Raw genomic sequence first — 22,503 nt, forward strand, 5'->3', positions numbered from 1 at the left:
TGAAGGCAGAGTATGTAACTTGAAACAGATTGACTAAGGACAAATTCATGAGTTTGTAGAGATTTGTTCTATTTCAACTTCCTGACCAAAGACCATGTCTCCAATGTTGAATACGATAATAGTTGTGTCAGTATGACTATTGTATTAGCTGTGGTGTTCTGTGTCGTGGTTATTACCTGCAGGAAGTGGATGAAGTAGCACAGCACCAGTCTGTTGAGCTCAGGCAGACATTGTACAACAGTAATGGCTGCCACAGGGTCATCATAGTTACTGACACACTGCTTGTAGAAGGCCATGGGGATGAGAGGCTCCTCCAACTCACGATACCATAGCTTCATCAGGGAGGCTAGAGGAGACGGGGACAGTGTTAACACTAACACACACACGCACAGATAATAGCAGAGGTACAGACTAACTCACCAGGTACGTTGGGGTCTGAGAGGTTTTCTGGGATCCGCCATTGGTCGACCTGGAGCTTCAATGCGTTGACTTCATCGATATCTCCAGGCACCCTTCAGAACAAGCGTTCTAATTCAGTATTCAGTTGCACTGCATGGCCACTAGGGGGAACTATAACACCCACTATTACCAATCTACAGGTATGTTCAGTGGCATAGCTTGAAAACCCATTATAACATGGTGAAACGGTTATCATGACACAAACGGCACTGGGAGTATCATGTTGTTAATTGGCAGAATTTGTTTGGATTTAGGGACTGACCATGATAATAACCATGGTGAATAGGCCTGTTCTGTATTAGCTGGAGTAGGAGAAAAAAAAGACCAAAGCTCCTTATCGCCCATGAAACATTGTAGTGGGTGGGGTATAACGTTTATGTTGAGAATAAATACTCCTCCAAACAAATTCAAACCTAATAGAATAATCTACAGAAATACAGACCAAACAAAAATACTTACTCACAAATCACATATATGAGAATAGCTCTAACAACATGATTGAAAGCCCATGGCTTCATGCAAAAACAAAAGTGTAAACATTTTTTATAAAGTATCAAATGAAACATTGCTGGTCTCCAGGGGCTCTTGAGCAGTGGTATGCAATGTTTGCTCTGCTGTCCATCTCTTTACAGTAGAGTACACAGGGAATGTTTGCTTTAAACTGTACTGCTTCAGGAGACCACCCACCAAGGCTGGCATACATTTGTCTAGATCCTCACTAGATCTCCTTTTATGACCGCGACCCTGCTAAACACACAACACAAACCCACACCTCACTGATGAATACACCAAGTCCAATGAGGTGATTTGCTGACCCTGTCCATCCGTCTCACCTGAAGATGCCCTCAGTCTGGGCCCCTCCCAGTGCCAGGACGTATTGGGAGAGCTGCACCTGTACCCAGGGTAGCTTCCTGTCTGGGAAGAGTTCACTCTGGCGCTCCATCACCTCGTCCAAGGAGCTGCCAAACAGGGAGGGGGTCACGATGGCCCGTCTGCTGTGGTCAATCTCCTCCAGAGTTGGTTTACGAAGACCCTGCAGGGGAGGTTCACAGTGTGACGACTAGGACTATATTTTACACTGTTCATGTAAGACTTTGTCTATGACTGTTAGTCTATGACTGTTAACATCAAAGAGTATATCTGAAATAGACTGTCTTGTGTGTATGTAAGCCCTGTGACTAAGAATCTATCCATGATATGTTTCTGACTAATGTCCATGTTTATCTCTCTAGCATTATTCATATCTTTATCAACATCTGTATTGGTTAGGAACCCTTTGAGTATTAAACAAATAGGGACGTGTTTTGACTGCCTTCTCTATTTGGGCATTTTTAAATACCTTTGTGACAAATACTATTTTCCCTTGTCATTCCCTGCCCCTTTGCCATGCTCACTTCTCAACTCACCTTTTTGCCTCCAGTTATGGCCACTTTCTGTAGTTTGCGATAGCAGAACTTTGCATACGTGCTGATGGGCAGACCTGTGACGAGAGAAGGAAGACAGGGCCACTGTAACACCGAGGAATGCGACTCAGTAACCCAACACCATGGGAAATACAGCTCTTACTATAGCAGCACGTCACACCTTCATAGATACGTCTGCTCAGTGAGTGAATCCTCTAAGGAGCCTTGGTTTTCAACCAAAACAACAGATAAAAGGGTTGAACAATTCCTCACTAAATGCACACGCAATTTGTTCCCATAGATGTCAGATATTTCCAAGGCAGTAATTGGAGAGATGCTGGCTGTGTGATTCTGGCATAAGGGGATCAGAGTATACACGTCTCAACTGTCCTGGTTTAGAAAGAAAAGCTGGGAGAATGGAGCCAGCCAGCCAGCACATCCTGTCCCAGCTGATTCATCAGACAGACACTTAGTACACTGGAGGGAGCAGTACCCCTACCTACAGATCCAAACTCTAGCGGTCTGCCTCGTTCCCTGTACTTGGGTGTATTTTCTGAAGTAAGATACATTTGAGGAATTAAATAATCATGACTGGGCCTCGAAAAGTAATGGAACAAGGCACTCAACAATCATGCTCCAAATTTATGAGCCACTTCCTAAGAGAACCGCATAATTTCCGTACTACAGGCCGTCGTCACTGTGGTAACTCAAATTTACACATAAACAGGTCTCCACTTCCATCCCAGAGCCTCCCTATCACACCCATGGGATCTCAACCATCTCCCTTCCTTCCCAGAGAACTCTCTCAGGTGGCTGAGCCCTGGCCAGATGGAGAATTTTGTGCTGCGATGAAAAATATCCTTCCTGGAATGTTCTCTAGACTGAAAGACCCTGGATTTATAGCAAACAGGTGACTGACTCATGCATGTACACCGCCATCGTTAATCTGTCCCAGTTTGACTGTAATTACAGCTAATTACAGAGATCATAACGATAATTTCCCATTGATCTCAGGGAAAACACACTGTTTTTCCCAAGATTCCCTGAATTAGCTAATCATTAGAGGAAGAAAAGCAAGAGTTGGACTACTTTTTTTTTACCCAGCCTGAGAGCAGGTTTGAACACCAGCGGTGGTCCAAATGAAAATTTTGTTTTGATGAGGCAAAACAACAACGAAGGAACCAGAGCCCATGAGAAATCACCCCTCAGAGGATTAAGAGCACAAGTCAAAGACTAATGATGACACCTGTTAACTTCTGGGTCCAGACGGTCTGCCTATATCTGTTAGATTCTCCCGGGGTATCAGTTTAGTGATGCTACCTCAGCAAAGTTTTTAAACCCAAGTAAGCAAGGCCCGCCTCAGACCAGCCTAGGCTCAAAAAAAGACAAGAGGCCTCCAGTTCCCACACACACTACTCCCTCCCACCACTCTGCTCACAGCTGCTCCATGCTGTGGTCACAACACCACCCTTCATTTCAGCTTGTCTATCCAGACAGCAGCTCTCATCATGCTGTTCATGAAGAGGCTTTCCCTTGTGATTGGCTGGTGGGTCCACATCGTGAGCAATGCAATAGCCCTTTCCCTCAAGTCATTATTCCTGCCTCTATCTCAAGACCTCTACAGTGAGTCACTCCCATGAAGGGTAGCCATTCCTCATGGCCTGCGAGTCACTGATTTTGTCCAGTGTGTACAATAGGTTGACGTTACAGTCATTGATGAACAATGTGTGTGGGTTCACCATTGTGGTCACTGCCACTTAGACGGGTAGGTTCCTCTCTGATGACATCATCACGGCTGATATTGTGGGTTGCCCTATAGCAACAAGACTAATGAGTGTGCAGGTTTGGGGCAAAACAGACAGGATTGACTTAGAATCAAAGGATTGTTGACAACATGTCAACTATATTTCCTCTTTGAATGTTTATTGGAAACATAAGTGCTCATTCTGCAAATGCATGTGTCTCTCAAACATGGTTGAAGTTGTTGTTAGCTAGCAAGGGAATTTTAACCATTTTAGTAGACATGACACAAGTGAAATCAAGACATGGTATCAATAACAATACAACAAACTGAAACGAGCCACCTACGATTCCCCACGTGACAGCTTCTTGTCATTGTTGCCAGCTATCTTGCTGTTTAGAATCATAACACACAGCCTTTTTACCCTGCGATGCGCGCGCATAATTTTCGTGCCTTTGTCAGGCAATCCGTCTATTGGGGTCAGTGCAGTGAGTAGGCTACCTAAATCACAATGTGGGGCTGCCAGAGAGGAACACTAACATGGCCCCCTATTGTATTTCTATAGAAATTCTTATCCTTCAGCTCCCTTACCACCTCCAGTGGTATTTTGTGAAAACTATTTAATACATCTACCAGGGAAGTTCTGCATATTAGCATGGTAGTCAAGTGACAAATCATAACAAATGGCCATTTCTCCAAATTCTTAAATCTGCAGTGAGATATGAACCATGTTTGATATGTAATGACTTCCTACCCATGAGAAAATAATAAATAAATGATTGGTCTCACTTCAGCACTCTCCAACAGACGTCCTCCTTAGGAAAACTCACCCCACACTAAACACAAATCTTTATAATGCTGCCTAAGTGATCTCAGACCTACCTTCTTCATCTGTGTTCTGTTTCCGTTTCTTTCTGGACTTTGAGTTCTTCTTCAGCTTCATGTCCTGCTGGTCTAGTATGAACTGAGCCACTGGAAACCAGGAAATAAGGCAAAGGTTAAAAGCCGATTCAGAAAATCAAATAACATTCTCGAAGAGCAAACAGGAGAGAAGAGGAGAGGGAAAAAAACACTTCAAAATCCTCACACACATCAAGCTATACCCATCATGCTGATACTGACAGACACACAGTGACAAAACAAAGAGAGAGAAAGGTGACCCACCCTGTTGCTCAGTTTGAGACTCACGTTTCTTGTCACTGCTCGGATCCGTGTGCCTCTGGATGTATCCCTCCAGGTAGCAGCGGAACTTGGGAGAGGGGGCGAAGAAGGCCAGGCTGACAGCCATCAGCTCCCAGCCTGCAGCCAGGCTCCTAGGGCTGGTGTTGCCTGTGGTCTGCCTCACCAGCTGCACATACAGCTCATCCCTCAGGCCCTGCATGCCCCAGCACTTGGTGACAATGAGCAGGGCGGCGTGGCGACGGTCCAGGCGTGAGGGTCTGTCTCCCATGTAGGCCTGGACCAGCTTGAACATCTCACAGGCTTCCTTCCTCACGGCACGGTCGCTGGTCACCAGCATGGGCTTCTTGATGGAGCCGCGGTTCCATGAGAGCATGTTGGCGATGGAGACACGGCGGCGGAACAGGCCCTGGGTGTGCATGTTCAGGTGCTTGCTGGCCCAGTCCGCCATGCCTGAGGTGTCTGGGGGCGGGGGCTTGCGCAGGGTGGCGTAAGAGAGCTGGTGGTAGGAGCCTCCTATTCCTCCTCTTCCTTCTCCCTCTATGTTGTCATGGGAGACAGAGCGTTGGTGATGTGGGCCCAGTGAGCCTGTTCGTCCGTCCACCATACCTTTCTTCCTGCTGTCCAACTGAGCCTTCAGTTCCAGGGTCCCCACCTTCAGGGGAGAGAGAGGGAGAGAGGGAAAACAGAGGAGAAAAGAGGAAAGAGGGAAAGAGAAAGCGTCAGTGCAGCAGTATGCATGGCTGTCCACAGCTGCAGGCTCCTCAGTGTCGACGAGGCTGCTTTACCTTTGCTCTGCAATGCGAGGGCTCGAGGGGGAATTGTTGCAGGACCGGCAAATACATTTTCTAAAGCCGCGTCCACCAAAAATTCCCCAATATCTAAATGGACCTTTTCGTCAGAAGGTGAGGAGCTTAGAGTGACATGAGGCCCTACCTCTGTTCTGCCTGACCCACAGCTCCTTTAAGACTACATGTGCAAATCCTTCATCTGATCCCAAGTGGGATTTCTGCCTATACGGAGCCCTGTCCACAGTCACCGCCCCTCACAGCAAAAACCAAACCAGTAATGCAGCTCTAGTCAGAGAAACATCAAGAAACCCAGGCCAATTCACAGCAGGAATGTACTAACTGAACATAAAACGTTCAGCATATCTCTTTAATTTGACTATGATGTAATATTGTAGTAAAGTGTGCCTAGACCGTATGGATTTGGGTTTGGCCGCACTTCTTTATGGTCATATGGTCTTAATGGTGTTAAATGAGTGGTATGGGTCACTGTTTGAGATCAAATGGAACCACGGGCAAGTTTAACTAGGCAAAGGAACATTTACAGTATGAATGATACATTCTATAATTCCTCTTCTCTTATACACAGATAGCTTACAGATGCCCCATGACATGGTGGTAATTCAACAGCAGAGTTAAATAAAACAAGTCTCTAAAACAGATTTCAGTATCAAATATTCAGAGTTGTATAGATTACACATTGAAAACAGATCACATGTCCATGCTGGCTTTAAACCACTGGGTTCACTGTTTAAAAAAATTAAATAAGTAGTAAATGTTCTGCTTCTGAAAGGCTAGACCAATGTAGCCAAAACTTCACATGGGGTATAGCCAACAACCAATAGTGTTTGTGTGTATTCTGTACGAGCAAATCTGTGTGTATCATGATATAACAGCAGGTCTGTAGAACATTTCAGTACAGGATTAGGGGATTGTTTCCTATATTTGTATAAATGCCATTGCTTCAGTACCAACCCCTCATGGCACCAGCCTCTGAACCCCACCCGTACCCAGCTCTCCCTGCCAAACTTGTGCCATCTGGGCCACAGTGGCCCTCCTTCCTGACCAGGGGGAGCCATGTCCTGGATCTCCCACGCTTGGCCCAGGCTCCTGATACCCAGGCAGAGAGCTGGCACAGAGGGACAGGGGCCTGCTGCGTTGGCCAGGTGTAGGACAGTCAGAGGGGGACAGGTAGCGCTAAGCTCACAGGCACCATGCCTGAGCCATATATTGGTCCAGTGGGGCCCCTGAGCCTGCCGCTCCTGATTAGAATGTTTAAGGTGTTGCATCTTCCCCGGCACCTTATGTTTCTCTCAGTCAGATTCTAATCGCCAGTCTTATTGATTTCAGGACTTATTTTAAATTTCAACTGAACCTCAGACTTATTAGCTCTATAGTTTCATTAGATTCCTGAAACTTCATAAAGACATATGGAGTGGGGTGGGTGAAGTAAGTGCATTGTTGAAAGGGTTTGGGATTATAAAATGGTAGGTTTCATAGCACTGAGGCTTTGCACAAATCATGTGCACCTGTACTAGCCTAATAATTCAAGCTCCTGACAGCAAGCAAGTTATCACTTTTGTCCATCCCATCTGTGTGAATTACTCTGCTTAGTTAAAATACCATTAGTACATTTATCCAGTTTTATAATACGCATAATGACCTAATCTGTCTTTACTCTGTTCAGAATTTTTTAACCTCTGAAAATGGGAGACAAACACAAAACCATGAATTTAAATACTTCTGTTAATGTATTTAACTTGGCATAGAGACGTCCTAAGTAATCTAGCAATAAAAGTAGCCCTGGAAAGGCACCAGCAATGTAACCACCTCCAGACAAAACAAAGCAGAATCCAAAGAAAAATACATAAACAGACCACACAACAACAGGCACCAGTCAGAGTTAACTAAGCAGACAAACTAGAACTAATCCATTTATCAGGAGTGGACTTCCAAGGTCTTCCCATATTTCTCCTCTCTCTCACAGCCAGACAGAGACAAATACTGGAGTGTATGCTTACCTCTGAGGGAGGTCCAGGGGTGTCTGGTGAGGAAAGGCCGGCCTGACTGGTGATGCTCTTCTCCAAGGTGTCCACCTTCTCATAGGTCCTCTTCTGCCTACCAGGCATCTCCAGGGGTGGCAGGGCCGGGTTGCCATGATTACCCGCCCTGCTCAGCGAGCGGCTGGCGGAGGGGACGTCTTCTCGTGACGCACACCTTCCTCCATACCACTGCAGGGAGTCCACGGGGGAACGTGTCCGGGGAACTGCGCCCCTCTCGCTAATCTCTGCCCCCAGGCCTCCAGCCTTCATCTCCCTCATGGTGTTGGAGCGGCTCACCACCTCTCTCATCTCCGCCATCAGCCTCTCGTTAAGGGCACACAGCTCTCCGCTGCTGCCCACTGAGCCAGGCCGGCCTCCGGCCCCCAGCCTCCGCCGGCTCTTCCTCCTCAGGCTCGGAGAGGGGCCAGTGGAGTAGCCAGAGTCCTGGTAGGTGGCGGTGGTCTGGGGGCATGGAGGTGTGGGGAAGTCCTGCGAGGCCTGGCTGCTCTGCCTGCTGTGACGAGCCTCCACTGCCCTCAACACACTGGCCTCCAGGGCTCGCCATGTCTGCTTCTTCTCCAGGGTCCCTGGCTCCCTCTGCTGCCCCCGTGGCTGGGACTGGGGCTGGGCCAAGAGGGGGTCTGATCGTGGTGTGGGGGAGGGGGTGCGGGTGGGACCAGGGGAGGTGGAGAGGAGGCCCTGTTTTGGGTCCACAACAACCATGTGCTTGATGCACTCCAGGCCAGCAGGGCTGTAGTCAGAGGCAGAAGGGTTCCTCTTGTGCCTGGATTCGGAGTGAGAGGAGCCAGGGTGCTGGAGGAGCCTGGGCTTTTGCAGGCTGTGTGTGGGGGTGAGACGGGATAGACCACCAGGCTCATTATGGAGGTGAGCCCCCTCCACCTCCATGTCCACAGGAGGCTCATCATAGATGGGACACTCTTTTCCCGGGTCGTCGTAGAGGTGAGGTGTGGAGGCGTACTGTGGTGACACTGACCTGGGGGTGCTGGGCTGGGACCTGTGACTGCCGGGAGTTTGGGGAGGGTCAGAGGACACCAGACAGAAGCTGCCGTTGCCGGTCTTTCTCAAGTGGTGGGCCTGCCGGGCGTCGGCGGCCATCTTGCCGGAGGGTGCGGTCTTGTAGCCCTGGGTGGAGCAGGAGTGAGCCCCCGGGGGCTTGCTGCTGACGGGGTGGAGGGTGAAGGCCTGGTGGCTGTTGGACTTGTTGTGTGTGTTGTGGTGGCGGAGCTGCAGGTCCGGGCTAGATGGGCCTCCAGGCTGGATCCGACTGACACTGTTTACTTTAACCAACATTGCTGCCTTAGACCCTGGGGAAGGCTGCCATCTCTGAGAGCGCTCTCTGGAATAGAAAGAGAATAAGGGAAGGATGAGATCTGGGCTTGGATTTAAAGAGATAACTGCAGATTAAAAAAAACACACACACCAGATGACAGTCACCCGAACAAGCAAAGCATTGTCCCGAACTTCAACAAGCCTGTGGTAACTTCTAAATTGTGACCATCAAAAAAATGCTCCACAAATTTAAATTCCAAGCTCAGACAGATCAGATTCCTCGCATTCTTCCCCAGACATTTCACTGACCCTCCAAAATACTGCCTTCTAAGTCATAAGACAATATCTCCAGTGTGTGTTGTGCAAACCAACCTCCTAAAAATACACAATTACCATTGCTGCCTGGGTTAGAGGTGTGGAAAACATTTCCTACGTACTGTAAGTGTGTTAAGCATTCTCCTGCTTTGGACCATAACACAGTACCTCCTCCCAAGAGTCGTGACCCATCAATTACACAGACTCAAAACACCTCATATGTGAAACATTTGGTTAACATTTGAGAAAATGACAAAACACGATAAGATATAAATTCCCAGCTGCCACAGTTCCAAAACACTCACAGACTGAGTAGAGTAGTAGAGAAGAGTGTATTTGAGAACATACTTGGGGAGCAGAATTACAGTAGAGTCTCCATCTGGCCTGAGGGACTGGAGGTTGACACTCCTCCCTTGCGGCTAACTTCAGACATCGTCAGAATGCTAATCCAAGCACTGGGAACTAATCTGGTATTAATCTGTTTACACCTCTCTCTAGCTTTCTAACCCTGTAATTCCTGTGGCCCAAGCTTCAGGCCTCATTCATTCCTCAATATCTCACTTAGATCCAATTGCCATCCATCCGTGGTTCAGCAAATAAACCATTCTATCCATCTGACCAACTGTGACTGAAACAACTATCATACAGCATAAGAGTTATCCGCTAACTTCAAGAATCAAAGGTTGAGCATGCTTTACAGTACTAGCACTACAGACCAAGGATTAGAAAAGCAGAGACTTACCTTCTGCCCTCCTCCCTCTCTACCGTATAGCCAACAACACACTGTAATCAATACTATTAAACCTGCATGGCTCTATCCTTCTGCAGCCAGACATCTAACAGACTGGCCCACTGCACACATACCTCCTAAGTCTCAGGACAGGAGTTACTGGGGAGCAGGAAGACGACAGAGAAGACCTTCTGTAGTTTGTAACAATACAATAACAACTCCCCTGGGGCTCAAGCTTCTCGGGCCAATGGCAAACTTCCTCACTTCCTTCTCCCCCCCCCCCCCCCCCCCCCCACCCACCACTGAACTGCATTCTCTCTTTCCCTCAAACAGTCACGCCACCTCAGTGATTTGAATGTAAACAGGCTCTTCAAATGGTTGAGCAGATATAGCTTCCACAGCCCATAAACAGCTGGGCCTAAGCCACCTGGCAGCCTCCCAGCACAGCCAGCCCTGTCCTTGTGGTGTTGGGAACATTCCTGGGCCTCACCTCCCTCCCCCCTGCTCAGACGCGACAAAAGACCAATCAACAGTGTTTACTGCCCCACACGTGGGTCCAGAGGAGTGGAGACTAGTCACGCGCTGCAGAGTGGATGGGAGCCACTTCAAACCGGCTGTGTTAGAGCCGCTTCAGTTCTCAACAGTGTGACAGACTGAGGTGGGAGAGCTGAAAACGTGCTGCTGCTGTCTAAACTCTGAAATGCGGGACTCAGGAAGTCCTCCTTCCGTCATGGTCAGGGGCTGGTGATGTCAGTGATGTTACCTCCACAACAGAGGCAGTGTTAAGCAGATTTTTATGATCAAAGATTATGGTCTGATGTTGGTACTAACCTTTGAATTGACTTTAAAAAAATACAGGAACATAAAACTGGCTGTTTTAAAACAGCCAGTTAATAGTTTACTATGGCACAGAATGGGCTACATTCCAGTAACCATTAAAAGAGACAAGAAGGAATTTAAGCAAAAGGCCAAAGACCACATGTAACCTAGCAAAATGATCACATGCATCATGCACTCAATGGCCAGTTTATTAGGTACACCCATCAAGTACCGCGTCGGACCCCATTTGCCTCCAGAACAACCTGAATTTTTTGTGACATGGAAACGTTGCTCAATTGGTATCAGGGGTTCCTAACGTGTGCCAGGAAAACATTCACCATACCATTACACCACCACCACCAGCCTGTACCGTTGACACCAGGCAGGATGGGGCCATGGACTCCTACTACTTTCGGCCCCAATCCTGACTGCCATCAGCACGACTCAACAGGAACCGGGATTTGTATGACCAGGGAATGTTTTTCCACTCCTCAATTGTCCAGTGTCGGTGATCGTGTGCCCACTGGAGCCACTTCTTTCTGTTTTTAACAAGGACCGATGAGTTGTGTGTTCTGAGATGCCATTCTGCACACCACTGTTATACTGCACCGTTTCTTGCCTGTTTGTGGTCTGCTTGTTAGCTTGCACGATTCTTACCATTTTCCTTCGACCTCATCAACAAGCTGTTTTCGCCCAAAGAACTGCCGCTGAATTCGCACAATTCTCAGGAAACCCTAGACACTCATGCGTGAAAAGCCCAGGAGGCCATCCGTTTGAGTTACTGGAACCGGCACGCCTTGGCACCGATAATCATACCACGATGAAAGTTGCTTAGGTCACTCGTTATTCCCATTGTAACGTTCAATCGAACAGTAACGGAATGTCTCGATGCCTGTTTTTTATAGCAAGCCACGGTCACGTGACTCACTGTCTGTAGGAGCAAACTATTTTCGTGAACGGGTGGTATACCTAAAAAACTGGCCGGTGAGTGTACACCCCCACACATATCATTAGGTTACTCTCATTCTCCAGTGGTGAGAGGGATGAGTGGTCTGGTTTACCACTGATGACCTTGAGAGAGGGGGGTGGGGTTCTACTTCCTATCGCTGAAGCCCCCTGGAGCCTCCCATACAACACAAACAGGAAATGACAAATCTAGCATTCACGCTGGAGTAAGGCCGAATGAGAGGGGTGACCTTCACTTATAGGGAGTTTACATGTTGCTAAATTAAATTCAAACAAACAACCATATATGAAAGACCATTGTCTAAGTCCCTGCCATTACACTCAACATCCCCATACTACCTGAGTGCTAATTCCAGCTACACGCTAAATGATGTCAGTCCTCTTTAAACATGTCACCAGTAACAACAGAAACACTATCCTCTGCTTGGATGTTGTTTTGAGGTGAAACCAGAGCAACACAACAGAATGATAAGAGGAAGTTTGGACATGCTGAGTCAAGCTCCTAGCACAGAGCAGAGCTGGGGATTTCATCTGGCTTTGTGGTTGCTGTTCACTTGTCATTGTCACACCACAGCCAGGGTGGCACAGCCAGGCTAGTGTTCAGCCCTCCAGCATCGGCTCATTATTTTGTTTGTTAGCACAAACAGTTGGTGCGCAATAGATGATTATCCCAATCACATCTGGCTTCATGCCAATGGCCACAGTTGATATAAGCTTTCCTCACTGTAGCAGTCCTAATCCAACTATAATTTACCACCAACAACCTCTTGCCTAGTTAAGTAAAATAAAAATAATAAATACCACCCAACCAGAATGATCTCACTTCTAAAACAGTGAGACAGAATAAGAAAGCAGTGGTTAGAAAATAGGGTGAAGTGAGAGAGAGAGCAAGAGAGAGAGTGAGAGAAAGAGAGCGAGAGAAAGAACGAGAAGGGGATTTGTCGTGGGAGAGTGCCGTCAGAGAATGAGCAGGAACGTTGGCATTCCTCATAGGTCTCATTCAAGGGCCCCAGGCCAGGGAGCCTATAGACAATGCCTGGCTCTGCTATTGTCACGGCAACGCCCCTCTATGGAGCAGAGTCCCATTTAAAGACTATCTACAGATTCTCTCAAGCAGATGTAAACACTTACCTAACATCGGTATGGCAGTGCTGAGCTTACTGGCTCATTGACACTGTCAACATGTTCGCTTTACCACAATCATAAAAAGAGCCTGTGTTATAGCCCTGTGTTTCATCACACTGACCACATTGGCTGTTGGGTACTTTTCAAATAATGTAAATTTAAAATAAATTATATGCCACGGAATATAAAAAAATACATTACCGGTATTCAGACAAAAACAGCACTCATTTTCAAAATCTATAACATACCCCAACCAGAAGCCATGGATTACAGGCAACATTCGCACTGCCGCTTTCAAGGAGCGGGACTATAACCTGGAAGCTAATAAGAAATCCCGCTATGCCCTCCAACGATCCATCAAACAGGCAAAGCGTCAATACAGGACTAAGATCGAATCGTACTACACCGGCTTCGACGCACATCAGATGTGGCAGGGCTTGCGAACTATTACAGACTACAAAGGGAAGCACAGTCAAGAGCTGCCCAGTGACACGAGCCTACCAGATGAGCTAAATAATTTCTATGCTCGCTTTGAGGCAAGTAACACTGAAACATGGATGAGAGCATCAGCTGTTCAGAATGACTGTGTGATCACGCTCTCCATAGCCAATGGGAGTGAGACCTTTAAACAGGTCAACATTTACAGACAGATTACCAGGACGTGTACTCCAAGCATGCGCTGACCAACTGGCAAGTGTCTTCACTGACATTTTCAACCTCTCCCTGTCTGGGTCTGTAATACCAACATGTTTCAAGCAGACCAAAGTCCCTGTGTCCAAGGACACTAAGGTAACCTGCCTAAATGTCTGTAGCCATGAAGTGCTTTGAAAGGCTGGTCATGGCTCACATCAACACCATTATCCTAGAAACCATAGATTCACTCAAATTTGCATACCACACCAGCAGATCCACAGATGATGCAATCCCTATTGCACTCCACACTGCCCTTTCACACCTGGACAAAAGGAACACCTATGTGAGAATGCAATTCATTGACTACAGCGTTCAACACCATAGTGCTCAACACTAAGCTAAGGACCCTGGGACTAAACACCTCCCTCTGCAACTGGATCCTGGACTTCCTAACAGGCTGACCACAGGTGGTAAGGATAGGTAACAACACATCCGCTGATCCTCAACACTAGGGCCCCTCAGGGGTGCGTGCTCAGTCCCCTCCTGTACTCCCTGTTCACTCATGACTGCAGGGAAAACTCCAACACCATCATTAAGTTTGCCGATGACACAACAGTGGTAAAGGCCCGATCACCGACAACAATGAGACAGCCTATAGGAAGGAGTTCAGAGATCTGACCGTGTGGTGCAAGGACAACCACCTCTCTCTCAACGTGATCAAGACAAAGGAAATTGTGGACAACAGGAAAAGGAGGACCAAGCACACCCCCATTCTCATCGATGGGGCTGTAGTGGAGCAGGTTGAGAGCTTCAGGTTCCTTGGCGTCCACATTAGAGGTCAACCGATTATGATTTTTCAACGCCGATACCGATACCAATTATTGGAGGACCAAAAAAAGCCTGATACCAATTTATTTTATTTGTAATAATTACAATTACAATACTGAATGAACACTTATTTTAACTTAACAGAATACATCAATAAAATCAATTTAGCCTCAAATAAATAATGAAACGTGTTCAATTTGGTTTAAATAATGCAAAAACAAAGTGTTGGAAAAGAAAGTAAAAGTGCAATATGTACCATGTAAGAAAGCTAACATTTAAGTTCCTTGCTCAGAACATGAGAACATATGAAAGCTGGTGGTTCCTTTTAACATGAGTCTTCAATATTCCCAGGTAAGAAATTTTAGGTTGTAGTTATTATAGGACTATTTCTCTCTATACGATGTGTATTTCATATACCTTTGACTATTGGATGTTCTTATAGGCACTTTAGTATTACCAGTGTAACAGTATAGCTTTCGTCCCTCTCCTCGCTCCTACCTGGGCTCGAACCAGGAACACATTGACAGCCACCCTCGAAGCAGCGTTACCCATTGCTCCACAAAAGCCACGGCCCTTGCAGAGCAAGGGGAACAACTAGTCCAAGTCTCAGAGCGAGTGACGTTTGAAACGCTATTAGTGCGCACCCCGCTAAGTAGCAAGCCATTTCACATTGGTTACACCAGCCTAATCTCGGGAGTTGATAGGCTTGAAGTCATAAACAGCGCAATGCTTGAAGCATTGCGAAGAGCTTCTGGCAAAAGGCACGAAAGTGCTGTCTGAATGAATGCTTACGAGCCTGCTGGTGCCTACCATTGCTCAGTCAGACTGCTCTATCAAATCATATAATTAAGTCTAACATAATAACACACAGAAATACGAGCCGTATGTCATTAATATGGTCGAATCCGGAAACTATCATCTCGAAAACAAAACGTTTATTCTTTCAGTGAAATACGGAACCGTTCCGTATTTTATCTAACGGGTGGCATCCATAAATCTAAATATTCCTGTTACACTGCACAACCTTCAATGTTATGTCATAATTACGTAAAATTCTGGCAAATTAGTTCGCAACGAGCCAGGTGGCCCAAACTGTTGCATATACCCTGACTCTGCGTGCAATGAATGCAAGAGAAGTGATACAATTTCACTTGGTTAATATTGCCTGCTAACCTGGATTTCTTTTAGCTAAATATGCAGGTTTAAAAATATATACTTGTGTATTGATTTTAAGAAAGGCATTGATGTTTATGGTTAGGTACACGTTGGAGCAACGACAGTCCTTTTTCACGAATGCGCACCGCATCAATTATATGCAACGCAGGACACGCTAGATAAACTAGTAATATCAACAATGTGTAGTTAACTAGTGATTAGGATTGATTGATTGTTTTTTTATAAGATAAGTTCAATGCTAGCTAGCTGCATTCGCGTAACAGGCAAGCTCCTCGTGGAGTGCAATGTAAAGCAGGTGTTTGGAGCGTTGGACTAGTTAACCATAAGGTTGCAAGATTGAATCCCCGAGCTGACAAGGTAAAAGTATGTTGTTCTGCCCCGAACAAGGCAGTTAACCCAACGTTCCTAGGCCGTCATTGAAAATAAGAATGTGTTCTTAACCTCTTGAAGCTAGTAAACGGCCTATTTCTCAGAACCAGATGCTAGAATATGCATATAATTGACAGATTCGGATAGAAAACACTAAAGTCTCCAAAACTGTCAAAATATTGTCTGTGAGTATAGCAGAACTGATATTGCAGGCGAAACCCTGAGGAAAATCCAATCAGGAAGTGCCTCTTATTTTGAAACCCTTCTGTTCCTATTCATGCCTATCCTCCATTTAAAGGGATATCAACCAGATTCCTTTTTCTATGGCTTCCCTAAGGTGTCACCAGACTTTAGACATAGTTTCAGGCTTTTATTTTGAAAAATTAGCGTGAAAGATCACATTGCGTAAGTGGATAGGTGGGCGCTGTCAGAGTGAGTTTTTGAGCTATAGACTAAAGCGGCCATTGTTCCACCCGGTGTTATTGAAAAACCTACACACTCGGTTGATATATTATCGAATATATATTTTAAAAACAACCTGAGGAATGATTATAAAAAAACGTTTGACATGTTTCTGTGGACATTATGGAGACTATTTGGAATTTCCGTCTGCGTTGTTGTGACCACTCTTTCCTGTGGATTTCTGAACATAACGCGACAAACAAACGGAGGTATTATGGGTATAAAAATAATCTTTAGGGAACAAAAGGAACATTTGTTGTGTAACTTGGAGTCTTGTGAGTGAAAACATCCAAAGATCAAAGGTAAACAGTTAATTTGATTGCTTTTCTGATTTGTGACCAAGCTTCCTGATCCTAAGTGTACATAATGCTATGCTAGGCTATCGATAAACTTACACAAACGCTTGGATTGCTTCCGCTGTAAAGTATAATTTCAAAATCTGAGACAGGTGGATTAACAAAAGGCTAAGCTGTGTTTTCCTATATTGCACTTGTGATTTCATGAATATGAATATTTTTTAGTAATATTATTTTTAGTAATACTATGCTAGTCAACGGTTGCTGACGAAAATGATCCCGCGACACTTTTGGATAAATAGCGTGCCCAATTTCAACCTCCTGCTACTCATGCCAAGAATATAACATATGCATATTATTAGTAGATTTGGATAGAAAACACTCTTTTCTAAAACTGTTTGAATCATGTCTGTGAGTATAACAGAACATATGTAGCAGGCAAAACCTTGAGGACTAACTGTTCAGAATCTTTTATTTTAGGTCTCTGTCTGTTCACATTGGCAAAGGATATTTCATAGGAACTTGTTTTCAGTTCCTACCGCTTCCACTGGATGTCACCAGTCTTTGGAATTTGGTTGAGGTTATTCATTTGTGCATTGAAGAATTAGCCCATCTAGGAACTGCGTAACACTGTTGAGTTGGCCAAGACATGAAAAGTAGCGTTAGTTTCCTCTCGTCCTCTATTGAAAACAGATAGACCCGTATTCAATTTGATCGATTATTAACGTTTAAAAATACCTAAAGTTGTATTACAAAAGTAGTTAGAAATATTTTGGCAAAGTTTATAGGCAACTTTTAAAATATTTTGTAGTGACGTTGCGCATTTTGGAAGCAGTTTTTTTCTGGATCAAACGCGTCAAATAAATGTACATTTTGGATATATATGGACGGAATTAATCAAACAAAAAGGGCCAATTGTGCTGTTTATGGGACATACCCTCTTTGATTTGATTTACTGGAGTGCCAACAAAAGAAGCTCGTCAAAGGTAAGGCATGTTTTATATTTTATTTCTGCGTTTTGTGTAGCGCCTGCAGGGTTGAAATATGCTATCCTCTTTGTTTACTGTTGTGCTATCATCAGCTAATAGCTTCTTGTGCTTTTGCCGAAAAGCCTTTTAAAAATCTGACATGTTGGCTGGATTCACAACGAGTGTAGCTTTAATTGAGTATCTTACATGTGTGATTTAAATGAAGGTTTGATTTTTATATAAATTATTTGAATTTGCCGCGCTGCATTTTCCCTGGTTTTTGGCCAAGTGGGAAGCGAGCGTCCCCTATCCTAGAGAGGTTATCTGACTTGCCTAGTTAAATAAAAAGGTATATATATATATATATATATATATATCCTTTAAAATCGGCCAAATCAGTGTAAAACAACAACAACAAAAAAATACAGATTTCCGATTGTTATGAAAACTTGAAATCGGCCCTAATTAAATCGGCCATTCCGATTAATCGGTCGACCTCTAGTCCACATCAGCAACAAACTAACATGGTCCAAGCACACCAAGACAATCGTGAAGAGGGCACGACAAAACCTTTTCTCCCTCAGGAGACTGAAAAGATCTGGCATTGGTCCTCAGATCCTCAAAAGGTTTTGCAAGGGTTGCATCACTGCCTGGTAAGGCAACTGCTCGGCCTTCAACCGCAAGGCACTACAGAGGGTAGTGCGTGCGGCCCAGTAGATCACCGGGGCCAAGTTTCCTGCCATCCAATACCTCTATACCAGGCAGTGTCTGAGGAAAGCCATAAAAATTGTCAAAGACTCCAGCCTCCTAGACTGTTCGCTCTGCTACCGCACGGCAAGTAGTACCAGAGCGCCAAGTCTAGGTCCAAGAGGCTTCTACAGTGCCTTGCAAAGTAATCACCCTTGGTGTTTTTCCTATTGTGTTGCATTACAACCTGCATCTGAATGGATTTTGGGGGGGGATTTCATGTAATGGACATACACAAAAGTCAAAATTGGTGAAGTGAAATGAATAAAATAACTTAAATTAAATGTAAAAGTGGTGCGTATTCACCCCTTTGTGGTGCATATTCACACCTTCATGAAGTCACATAATTAGGTTTAAAAAAGTCCTCCTGTGTGCAATCTAAGTGTCACATGATCTCAGTATATTTACACCTTTTCTGAAAGGCCCCAGAGTCTGCAACACCACTAAGGAAGGGGCACCACCAAGCAAGCAGCACCGTGAAGACCAAGGAGCTCTCCAAACAGGTTAGGGATGAAGTTGTGGAGAAGTACAGATCAGGGTTGGGGTCTAAAAATATATCAGAAACTTTGAACTTCCACAGAGCACCATTAAATCCATTATTAAAAAATGGAAACAATATAGCACCACAACAAACCTGCCAAGAGTAGGCCGCCCACCAAAACTCCCAGACCAGGCAAGGAAGACATTCAATCGGAGAGGCAACAAAGAGAACAAAGATAACCCTGAAGGAGCTGCAAAGCTCCACAGCGGAGATTGGAGTATGTGTCCATTGGACCACTTTAAGGCATACATTCCACAGAGCTGGGATTTAGGCAAGAGTGGCCAGAAAAAAGCCATTGCTTACAGAAAGAAATAAGCAAACACATTTGGTGTTCGCCAAAAAGCATGTGGGAAAGTCAAACATATGGAAGAAGGTACTCTGCCAGAACCTCAATTTAAGTCTCATTTGACCAATCAAGGAAAATGCTATGTCTGGCGCAAACCCAACACCTCTCATCACCCATAGAACCCTATCCCCACAGTGAAGCATGGTGGTGGCAGCATCATGCGGTGGGGATATTTTTCATCCACAGGGACTGGGAAACGGGTCAGAATTTAAGGAATAATGGATGATGCTAAATACAGGGAAATTCTTGAGGGAAACCTGTTTCAGTCTTCCAGAGATTTGAGACTGGCATGGAGGTTCACCTTCCAGCAGGAAAATGACCCTAAGCATACTGCTAAAGCAACACTCAAGTGGTTTAAGGGAACACATTTCATCGGAAGTTTACATACACTTAGGTTGGAGTTATTGAAACTCGTTTTTCAACCACTCCATACATTTCTTGTAAACAAACTATGGTTTTGGCAAGTCGGTTAGGTTGTGCTTGACACAAGTAATTTGTCCAACAATTGTTTACAGACAGATTATTTCACTATCACAATTCCAGTTGGTCAGAAGTTTACATACATTAAGTTGACTGCCTTTAAACAGCTTGGAAAATTCCTGAAATTGATGTCATAGCTTTAGAAGCGTCTGATAGGCTAATAATTTGATTCAATTGGAGTTGTACCTGTGGACATATTTCAAGGCTTACCTTCAAACTCAGTGCCTCTTTGCTTGGCATCACGGGAAAATCAAAAGAAATCAGCCAAGACCTCATAAAAATAATTGTAGCCCTCCACACCTGAAGGTACCATGTTCATCTGTACAAACAATAGTACGCAAGTATAAACACCATGGGGACCATGCAGCTGTCATACCGCTCAGGAAGGAGACACGTTCTGTCTCCTAGAGATGAACGTACTTTGGTGCAAAAAGGGAAAATCAATCCCAGAACAGCAGCAAAGGACCTTGTGAAGATGCTGGAGGAAACGGATACGAAAGCATCTATATCCACAGTAAAACGAGTCCTATATCGACATAACCTGAAAGGCAGCTCAACAAGGAAGAAACCACTGCTCCAAAACCATCATAAAAAAGACAGACCACAGTTTGCAACTGCACATGGGGACAAAGATCGTACCTTTTTGGAGAAATGTCCTCTGGTCTGATGAAACAAAAATAGAACTGTTTGGCCATAATGACCATCGTTATGTTTAGAGGAAAAAGGGGGAGGCTTGCAAGCCGAAGAACACCACCCCAACCGTGAAGCACAAGGGTGGCATCATCATGTTGTGGGGGTGCTTTGCTGAAGGAGGGACTGGTGCACTTCACAAAATAGATTGCATCATGAGGCAGGAAAATTATGTGGATACATTGAAGCAACATCTAAAGACATCAATCAGGAAGTTAAAGCTTGGTCGCAAATGGGCCTTCCAAATGGACAATGACCCCAAGCATACTTCCAAAGTTGTGGAAAAATGGCTTAAGGACAACAAAGTCAAGGTATTGGAGTGGCCATCACAAAGCCCTGACCTCAATCCCATAGAAAATTTGGGGGCCGAACTGAAAATGTGTGTGCGAGCAAGGAGGCCTACAGCGCTGACTCAGTTACACCAGCTCTGTCAGGAGGAATGGGCCAAAATGCACCCAATTTATTGTGGGAAGCTTGTGGAAGGCTACCCGAAACATTTGACCCAAGTTAAAAGGCAATGCTACCAAATACTAATTGAGTGTATGTAAACTTCTGACCCACTGGGAATGTGATGAAAGAAATAAAAGCTGAAATTAATCATTCTCTCAACTATTATTCTAAATGTCAGGTATTGTGAAAAACTGAGTTTAAATGAATTTGCCTAGGTGTATGTAAACTTCCGACATCAACTGTAAATGTCTTGGAATGGCCTCATCAAAGCCCAGACCTCAATCCAATTGAGAATCTGTGGTATGACTTAAAGATTGCTGTACACCAGCGGAACCCATCCAACTTGAAGGAGCGGGAGCATTTTTGTCTTGAAGAATGGCCAAAAATCCCAGTGGCTTGATGTGCCAAGCTTATAGAGACATACCACAAGAGACGTGCAGCTGTAATTGCTGCAAAAGGTGGCTCTACAAAGTATCGACTTTGGGGGGGTGAATATTTAAGCACGCTCAAGTTCAGTTCTCTTGGCTTATTTCTTGTTCACAATAAAACATTTTGCATTGTCAAAGTGGCATGTTTTGTAAATCAAATGATACTACCCCCCCCAAAAAAACTGTTTTAACTCCAGGTTGTAAGGCAACAAAATAGGAAAAATGCCAAGGGGGGTGAATACTTTCGCAGCTTCTACCCCCAAGCCATAAGACTCCTGAACAGCTAATCAAAAGGCTACCCAGACTATTTGCATTGCCCCCCCCCACCCTCCTGCTACTCTGTTATTATCTATGCATAGTCATTTTAATAACTCTACCTACATGTACATATTATTTACTGCTGCTCTTTAATTATTTGGAATTCTTATCTTACTTGTGTTTTTAAGGTATTTTCTTAAACTGCATTGTTGGTTAAGGGCTTGTAAGTACACTGGTTGTATTCGGCACATGTGACAAATAAAATGAGATTTAACACATTCACTTGTTTTCCATAGAGACACACACATTCCTTAAGGCCTTGGCTAACATCTGAGACGTTGGGTAACGCCGAAGGTTGAAATTAAGTTAGAATCCTTTGGAGCCCAACTGGGTAATTCGATTGGGTTATGGCGCAGCAAATCAACTTAACGGTCAGCGAATTTCAATTTGTCTCGGCAGCTCTGGTGTCATACACCCCTGACCACTGCTCCTACCTCCACGGAGTGTGATTGTGGTAGGAAAAGCCAGCTAAATATACGTATTAAGCTATTTGCAAAGAAATGTTTTTTCTTTCCTTCCTGGAATAACCATGGTTGTAAAACCCATCAGCTGAGTCACTGGTGGATAGGGATATGGATGGGGAAGTACCCCTAAAATACAAGCCCCTGGGAATAGTAGGAGTATCAAAACAGGGGCTATTATCGTCATTCCGTCAGACAGGAAGAGGAAATGAGGTCCTATAGGCCAGGCTCTGAACACAAACACCTCAGAGCTTGGGCCAATGAGATCATTACAATCTGCGTAGAAGAAGGATACAAGACAAAGGTCAATTTCCAACAGTGACCACATGGTTTGACACAAACGTCATCAGAAACCAACATTGGAGGAATATCCCAATGCAAAAGTGATATACACAATATATGTATGTATGTGGACACCCCTTCAAATTAGTGGATTCGGCTAGTTCATCCACA

The 22,503-nt window shown here is 44.9% G+C and overlaps 1 protein-coding gene across 2 annotated transcripts in view; it reads right to left on the minus strand.

The window, feature by feature from the left end:
- LOC109891523 (rho GTPase-activating protein 39) overlaps positions 1-22,503 on the minus strand; it is a 52,893-nt gene that overhangs the window by 1,948 nt on the left and 28,442 nt on the right. Inside the window, exons 3-9 of one of the 2 annotated variants that reach the window (XM_031824965.1) lie at positions 7,592-8,969; positions 4,792-5,437; positions 4,486-4,575; positions 1,866-1,939; positions 1,293-1,492; positions 421-512; positions 177-346 (exon numbers count right to left, since the gene is read on the minus strand). In XM_031824965.1, coding sequence (XP_031680825.1) covers positions 177-346; positions 421-512; positions 1,293-1,492; positions 1,866-1,939; positions 4,486-4,575; positions 4,792-5,437; positions 7,592-8,969 — 2,650 coding nt within the window. Of the gene's footprint in view, positions 1-176; positions 347-420; positions 513-1,292; positions 1,493-1,865; positions 1,940-4,485; positions 4,576-4,767; positions 5,438-7,591; positions 8,970-22,503 lie in introns of both variants that reach the window. The other variant, XM_031824964.1, reaches the window with a different exon arrangement.

This window comes from Oncorhynchus kisutch, linkage group LG5, assembly GCF_002021735.2.
Source record: "Oncorhynchus kisutch isolate 150728-3 linkage group LG5, Okis_V2, whole genome shotgun sequence".
Taxonomy (NCBI): domain Eukaryota; kingdom Metazoa; phylum Chordata; class Actinopteri; order Salmoniformes; family Salmonidae; genus Oncorhynchus; species Oncorhynchus kisutch.